This window comes from Hydra vulgaris, chromosome 15, assembly GCF_038396675.1.
Source record: "Hydra vulgaris chromosome 15, alternate assembly HydraT2T_AEP".
In the NCBI taxonomy this organism is placed as follows: Eukaryota; Metazoa; Cnidaria; class Hydrozoa; order Anthoathecata; family Hydridae; genus Hydra; species Hydra vulgaris.
In genome coordinates, this window is record NC_088934.1 from 34,095,367 (window position 1) to 34,104,717 (window position 9,351).

At 28.7% G+C, this 9,351-nt stretch overlaps 1 protein-coding gene across 1 annotated transcript; it reads left to right on the plus strand.

The window, feature by feature from the left end:
- The first annotated feature begins 463 nt into the window (after positions 1 to 463).
- Positions 464 to 1,441, plus strand: LOC136091900 (uncharacterized). Its single transcript, XM_065819615.1, has one exon. It carries the CDS (start codon positions 464 to 466, stop codon positions 1,439 to 1,441), a length of 978 nt encoding a protein of 325 aa, XP_065675687.1.
- Positions 1,442 to 9,351: the final 7,910 nt, after the last annotated feature.

Below are 9,351 nucleotides of genomic sequence, written 5' to 3' on the forward strand. Positions count from 1 at the left end.
AAATTAATTTCTTTTTTATAATTACACATTCCAAACCCAAATTCGACATGATAAAGATTACGTCATGTAATGATGCAATTAACCCTCCGTCGGGCGCGCTTGATTAAATTGATACAATTCAATTACTTTTAACTCGTACGAGTTTTTAAGTTATGACTTAGTGTTCTGCTTTTTAGTAGCTTCATTTTTTCTTATATTTTGTAGTTGTACTTCATCAAACAAGATTAAATCAATTTGTTTTGAACTGTTTCTTATCATTTTGTATAAAATTGATAAATTGCGCTTTTGTACATTGCGTTTTGTACGTTACATTTTGTAACATTGAGAATAGTAAAAAATTTTTGTTCTGGTAAATATTTTTTAATTTTTAAACATAATTCGTTTTATAAATTTGTATAAGTTCGATTGATGTATAAATTTATTATATTTTCAAATTTCAATATTATTTCCAGACACCATTAAAATGAAGAGAAAATTTGATAGTGGTGCAAGTAAAAGGCGGCGGAGAAAAGAATTGGCCGAAGAAGCATGCACCAACTCAAAGAAAATATATTCGTTTTTAAAAACATCACAAAACACAGTTCAAATTGAACAAGCAAACCAAACTCAAAGTGTGAGTGACAATGGTAACATTGAAAATATAGTTGTTCAAATTGCAGAAGACCCAATTTTGGACCAACAACCAGCAGGAAATTTAAATATTATAAACCAGGAACGGGTTGAAACCGAAATCTCATTACAGGAAAATGCAGGTAAAAATAAAATTCGAGATATGGAAACAGAGATAACTGATCCGATTCATCAAGGTAATCCGTTCAATTTTATTGACATTGGGATTATCAACAAGAACAATTCTTGTCAAGTGAACTCTTTTCTTAAGATTACTTGCTTTGAAATTCCAAATAATATCGTTAAAGACTCTAATCATCATGCATTTGCTTATCGTTTCTTAAACAAAACTCTTGCAAATGGAGAAACATGCAAAAGAGACTGGTTGTGCTGGAGTGTTGAAAAACAATCTTTGTATTGTGCACCATGTTTCCTTTTGAACAAAAACGCTGCAAATGTGTCATTTCTCTCTAGTTCTGCCGGATGGGGCATCAGTAGAGGTTGGAGAAGATTGAAAGATCGTATTCCGTCGCACGAAAGTTCAATTTACCATAAAGAAAACTATGTTGTATGGAAATCTGCTAGTAGAGCCGCATTATGTGAAACTTCAGTGGATAGTTTACTTTTATCAGAACTCAAGACTGAAACTGAAAATTGGAAAAAATTATTCCAACGTGTTCTAGATGTTATTATTTTTCTTTCTGAACGTGGATTAGCACTTTTTGGTTCTAACCAACGAATAGGTGATCGAGCGAATGGAAACTTTTTAAGTATTATTGAGCTTCTTAGCAAATATGACCCACTTTTAGCTGAGCATGTTAAACATGTTTGAGAATCACAACAGTGTAAGAAGCGAATGCAAGCTCATTATCTTTCAACACGAATTCAGAAAGAATTTTTTGATATTTGTGGTTCACATGTTCAAACAACAATCCTCCAAGAAATTGTGAAAGCAAAATATTTTTCAATAATTGTTGATGCTACTCCAGATTTCTTGTACAAGGAGCAAACTACTCTGGTTATTCGTTATGTTAAAATTTTAGATAATTCAAACTTTTCAGTTGAAGAAAGATTTATTTTATTTGAAAATTTTTCAAAAAAAACTGGAAGAGAAATTGCTGCTCGAACACTAGAAATATTGAAAACTTTGAAGCTGGATTTCGAAGCCTGCATTGGTCAAGCTTACGACAACGGTGCTAATATGACTGGAAAGTATAACGGGGTGCAAGCGGTTTTGATACAACAAAATCCAAACTGTATGTTTTCTAGCTGCGGAAATCACTCATTAAATTTAGTTGGTATCGATTGCGCTGAATCATGCAAAGAAGCAGTAACGTATTTTGGAACAATTAAGCAAATGTACAATTTATTCAGTAGCAGTCCACAAAGGTGGGAAATTTTAAAACAACATCTTCCTGTTTCGTTGCATGGAATGTCCAAAACAAGATGGTCAGCACGGATTGATGGTGTTAAACCAGTTGCACAACATTTGAACTCAGTAAGAAGTGCTTTAAATGAACTTGGGGTGCTACATTTAACAGCCCGGCTAAAATGGAACTCAATGCTATTCAAAAGTATATTTCCAAATTTGATTGCATTTTGATGTCGTCTGTCTGGATGAAGCTATTCACAATGATTCATCAGACAAATCTAATCATTGAGGCACGCCAAGCCACTCTTGATATTGAAAAGGATAACATTGAAAATCTATGTAATGACATTCAAAGGTTGCGTGAACAGTTTGATAAGATTTTAAATGAGTAAAAATTTGTTGCAAGAAATATTGGTGTTTCATGTGAGTTTTTAACTAATCGTCATTTTCCAAGTCAAGATGATGCTGAGTTGTATTTCAAAATCAATGTATATTTTGTCATCATTGACTCAATTCAATCTGGCCTCACGCGACGATTTCAGTCGTTACAAAAAATTTGTAAACTTTTTGGATTTCTCTGGCAGTTTAAAAATTTGAATGACGAAGATCTTGTATTGGCTACTCAACATTTTCAACACAAATATGACAGAGAAATCTCATAAGAACTTGAAAATGAGGTTTTATTTCTTAAAAGAATCTATGGTGCTAATTTTAAACTAGACTGCACACCAAAAAAATTGCTGGAAGAAATACTTGGACTTGGTCTTTCAGGTGTCTTTCCAAACATTACAATTGCTTTACGAATTTTTATCAGCTTGCCTGCATCAACGGCTTCGGGCGAACGCACATTTAATGTTTTAAAGCAGATAAAAAATTATCTTCGTTCAACTATGGGGCAGGAACGGTTGAATGGACTTACTATGTTCAATATAAGTTGCGATATTGCACGAAAACTAGATTTTTCAAATATAATTGCTGCATTTTCAGAACAAAAAGTAAGAAAAGCGTTTGTAAAAATTAATTAAAACTAATTCATTCTGTTTTAGTTACTTTTAGTGAATTTCTTTAGATTTCATTTTCAAAATGTGACATTAATTTAACTATTCATTTATAGTGATTTGCAAATAGTTACATATCGAAAAAAGCTAATAATAAAAACCAATTAATAATTATTCATGCATGAATCATTCATTTGTGAAATCTGAATTGTAACATTCACAATAAAGTAACAGTGTAACATTCCACTCATACGTCGTACCTTCTTAATTCCCAGGCCTCCCTAATAAATGCGTTTTTAGTAGACAAGCGCGTCTCTTGGCTAGTTGGCTTGATAAAACGTACAAAAAGCGCCACATCTGTGTGTGACGGTCTGTCTAATTTATTGCATTTAGTCTTAAAGTTAGACATTTATCTGGTCTTCATCTATCTGAAGACTTAAATGGCTTTGCATTATCTTGCATCGCGTTTTGCGCAAATTTTTCTTTTGGGGCCTCCGATTTTTAACTGGCCGGGGCCTCTCTAAACCTCTGAAAGGCCCTGATTATAGCAATATATTATAACATATATATTATTACATTGTTATAATAATATATTATTACATATGTATTATTACATTATTACAATAATATATTATTACATATATATTATTACATTATATATTATTACATTATTACAATAATATATTATTACATAGATATTATTACATTGGGCTTACTAAGATAACCTTCAAAGACAGGTGGTATAAACATGAAAACTCTTTTGTTTATGAAAGTAAGGCCAACTCCACTGAACTTTCAAAATTTGTGTGGGAATGCAAAAATAAAGCTATAGACCCTATATTAAAATGGAATATTTTTTTTAATATTAAGTTCACATATATGCAAACTTTTTGAAAAATTATATAAATGTTTGTGTGTGTGTGTGTGTGTGTGTGTGTGTGTTTGTGTGTGTGTGTATGTGTTTATATATATATATATATATATATACATACATACATACATGCATGCATACATACATACATACATACATACATACATACATACATACATACATACATACATACATACATACATACATACATACATACATACATACATACATACATACATACATACATACATACATACATACATACATACATACATACATACATACATACATACATATATATATGTATGTATGTATGTATTTCTGTATATATATATATATATATATATATATATATATATATATATATATATATATATATATATATATATATATATATATGTATATATATATGTATATATATATATATATATATATATATATATATATATATATATCATATTCATAATATTGAGCAATGGTTTTTGTTTTTTTTAGCTTAACCGAAAGACTTTATTCAGTAGTAACAATCACCAATTTAAAAAATTAAGATAGCGACGGTACGCTAACTAAAAAAATACAAAAAAATTTATTTGACGTTATAAAGAATGACAATTATAAATATTTACAAACCTAAATTTTGACTAAAGAACTAAAGAGATGTAAGATGCACTCATAAAGTAATTCAGAGTCTTCAAGTTCTAAACTTCAAGAATCAGATTGTTTTTTTAAATTTAGTTCATGTATGCAAGTTTTTAATAGTTTTTTAAAATTGGTGCTATATCTAATATTCTTAACGAAATACTTTAATATAACTATTTAGTTAATGCAACCTTAGCATATGCTAAGGTTGCATATCTTCATTTTCGTAGACACTTTCTTACTCCGGATTTTTTTCTTTATCTCTATGCATCTCAAATCCATCCTTGTATGGAATACTGTCGCCATATCTGGGGCAGATCTTCGAATGATGCCCTTTCTCTTTTAGACAAGGTGTAAAAACGAATTGTAAACATAATTGGACCTGCTCTTGCAGCCAACCTCCTACTATTATCACATCATCATAATGTTGCTTCTCTTTCTCTTTTCTATAAATACTATGATGGGCACTGCTCTTTAATTCAATTTTCAGTTTTCCACAACTGCTTTTTATTAATATTTTACTCTGTTCTAATTTCTTTATTTATAATAGGTTTTCAATATGCAATATTTATGGAACTACCATGCATAAATTCTGATATCAAAAAGTCTTTATCTGCAGTGAGTATTCTGGGGGAAAAGACTGTATTTGAAGGTTCATTATTATTTTATGACAAAATAAATCATATCACAAGATTTGATGAAAGTAAAATAATTCTAAATGATAAAGTAAAGTTTTATTTGTTGTTATATTCTTGTTTACATTTATATATAAAGTTTTCCTAAATAGAGTAAAATGTGATCAAACTAAATTTATTCTATGATTTTTTAAGGTCTTTTTAATAATGTTTTGGATGAAATTATGCTAAAACGTGTTAAAAATAAAATAAAATAGCATTGTTTAAGAAAAAATTTATTTATTGTGAAGAGTAATTAAAGGTAATTTTTAAATAAACATGGTGTGCATGTTGTTTATATTGTTCCTTTTATATACTGTATGAAATTTTACAATGCTTTTTCTTCTTATTATTACTTGATGCATTTTTTTTCATGCAAGTGAAATTCCTTGTAGATTTCTATGGTATTTTTCTTTTTATGAACATTTGTGTCATTTAAACATACAGCAAAATTCCATTTTGTCGATGAGGCGATCGTTTGAAGAGAGCTCTAATAGAATAGCATAAAAATTATTTTATTATATTTTTGTATGCTTAAATTATAAATAAACACGAAATGTTTAAACTTTTAGTTATTTATCCGGATCTAAGCTGTTAGACCTAAGTTTTCATGTGTAAAAAGGTTGTTTTTTTTCTGTATATCATAAGTTATTTACTTAAATACTTATACGTAAAAAAAATTTTTAGAAACAACGTTAAAAACGCTAAAACGTTTTATTTAGACTTAATTAAAACCAATATAACACGTTTTTAAAAAAACGTCCGTTTACTGTTTCATACGGACGTTTAAAAAACCTATAAAAAACGTTTCTACGGGACCATTAAAAAACGTTCGCAAAGCGTTCTTACGCCCACTGGGAACTAGATGCAATCCATTTAACACTGTAAACCTTAATGGATTATCATCAGGAAGATCAATTATAAAAGAGTTTGAAAACGATACAAAAACCATTAAAAATTTGATTTAAAACGGATTTTAAAAATGAAAACTTATAAACAAATAATCTGCTGGTCTGACAAACAGAAATAAGCTTAAGCGTGTTAAGAGATGCTAAATGTCATAGAAACAGCACGGTAGCCCATTAATAATTTTTCTGATGAATATTATTATAATATGTATTTTATTATAATATATAGTTATATGTGTGCAGCTGTAGCGCAGTGGTTCGAGTTCTGGTTTTGAACCAAAACATCTGGCGTTCAACGCCAGCATTAGCCCAATAAGCGACAACGGTAAAAAAGGAGGCGTGAACTTTCTAGTTAAATGCTTCTCCGCGGTGCTCAGTAATAAGACCATAAGGACTTCTGGGAAGACTTTAACAATCATACACATACGAAACTATAATAATAATATTACTATAATATACAATTACGTAAAGTAAGTGCTATTCATAAATACCAAAATGCATCATTGGTTAAAGCTTTAAACACATTTATTTATAGTCTAGTTTTGCGAATACAACAACTATGTGACATTCGTTAATTCCCACCCAATAAAACTATTAGCGCTACATTTTTTTAAATGTAAATTTTTGTAGGGTACTTATTTATTCTATACATTTCCTAGTTTTTACTCTTTATCCGAAACAATTTACTTTCGGATAGAAGGTAAAAAAAAATAACACCATTGTACGGCTTTTCGGTTTCTTTTGCACAACTTTTTAGGTAGTCTGGAAGTGCATTTTGGAAGTAAACCAGTGCAAATATATTTTTAATATATTTAATAAATTGGATTTTAATAATCGTATTCAAGAAATAAGATTCTAATAATAATATCCGACAAATAGAATTGAGCGGGTGCAAGACGTTATATCTATTTTGAAAATTATAAACATTTTTATCAACATTGTGTTTTTAAATTATTAACATTTTGGATGTGATGCTTATTTGAAAGTTTCTAGAGAAAAATGTTTGCATAAGTCAGCGGTTAAGAAGACTCAGTAGTTTAATGAATTCAAGACGTACACAACATAACAAGAAAAAATAAATTAATGAATTTAAATAGTTTTGTTGAAAAAGTTCTAATTTTGTCAACACCGGTTCTCTGTGACAAGATCAGATGGTCTTCTTGGAGTATCCGCGTTATTTATAATTTATTTCTTATTCTTTAAATATAAATAATACCTTTATATATATACAATACTGTTGAGATTTAATGCCATGTTAACTCTTTTGCAGACTAAACAAGAAAGTTAAATATACTCGATTAAGTCTAGTTTAGCTTTGAATAAGTTGAGATTTTTAACTTCTACTGTTTCAATTGGTAATTTGTTCCAGAATTTGACTGTGCGATTTGTAAAAAAACCCTCATTTCGATATATATATTTGTATATATATATATATATATATATATATATATATATATATATATATATATATATATATATATATATATATATATATACATATATATTAATGAAGAAAAAACAACTTTTTCTATGGTACTTTAAGTTTCATGCCTATACGGCAATCATCAGCCATTGAATACAAATTCAAAAACAAAAAAACCCGCTAAAATTACAAATTACTGTGTAGTGGGATCTCAACGTCGCTAAGAAAAAACAAAATATTAGCTAATCACCGGTGTCAAAAAAAGATAAGAGGAAATGTTTTTTCTTAGCGACGTTAAGATCCCACTACACAGTATTTTGTAATTTGAGCGGTTTTTTTTGTTTTTAAATTTGTAATCAATGGCTGATGAATCAATCAATCAATCAATATATTCTGAATTACATGATTTTACAATTCAAGGATGTTTACAAATAGTATAACTACTAATGATGCGTAAACACCTAATAATAATGAATATAATAATAAAGAACATAAGAATAAAATAATAACAACTCTAAAAATCATAACGCTAACAATAATAATAACATTAATAATAACTATAATAATAAAAATGGTATTAATAACAATAAAAATAATGGTATTAATAAAAATAATAATATTAATAAAAATAAAGTTAATAATAATAATAACAATGGTATATTTAAATATGTCTATACTTATCTTCATACGCACATACATAAATATACATACACATTCACACACATATTAACACACAACACACATACATACACATATGCACACATTTGCACACATACATATACCCACACACGCATACATATACCCACACAGGCATACGCACATACACATTCAATCATTGTACAAGGACGACAAAAAAGCTGTACATAAATGTAAAGATTCTAAAAAATAAAAAAATAAAAAAAAAAAAGATAAAATAAATAAAATATACAAGAGAGAGAATTTTTAATAAGACTATTAACAGTGATAAATTGCTTTTATTGATGTTATTATTCTAGTAGCTATCCAAATAGTGTTTTTTAAATTTATTGAGAAAATTATATCGAGAAATTGAGTTTTCAGTTTTAAAAGAATGAGGGAGATTGTTCCAAGCATTGGTGCACTGATGTTTAATTGATTCGCTGCCAAATTTTACTGTTCTAGTATGTTCTACAAAGATATTGTTGTATGAAGAGGATCTTAGGAAGTGAGAATGTTTGTTACATATTTGAAGGAAAAAGTTCTTGAAGGAAATTGGAAGTTTATCATGAAGATAATCCCATACAAATAAACAATTTAAATAAGTAATATTGTCGTTAAGCCGAAGAATTTTAGACAATTTATACAGTAGAGAAACATTGTCAAATAGGAAATTTTGAAAGTGAATAATTTTAAGGGCTTTGTTTTGAAGTGAAACTAGCTGGTTTGACGGACCTTTTTTTTTACCCCAAATCTGACACGCATACCTAAGGTGCGATCCAAATATGGCATGATAAATACTCATAAGTGTTTCAAAATTTACGAAATGTCTGATCTTGGCTAACATTCCAACTGATCGGCTTAGCTTAGTCTGTAAGTAAGTTTGATGGTACTTAAAAGAAAGACTCTCATCCAGCCAAACTCCAAGGTACTTCACAGTTTTTGACGAAGTTAATATTTTTCCATTAATGTTAAAAGTGCATTGTTCCTTGTTTTTTTGGGTTTTGGTTTTAAAGATAACTATTTTAGTTTTTTTAGCGTTTAGTGAAGTTTTATTTGCTCTGAGCCAATTAATAACAGAAAATATGGCCTCATTAGTTTTTAACTGCATTTTTTCAAGCGATTCTTCAACAATTAACAGGTTAGTGTCATCGGCGAAATGGTATGTTAAAACATTATTAA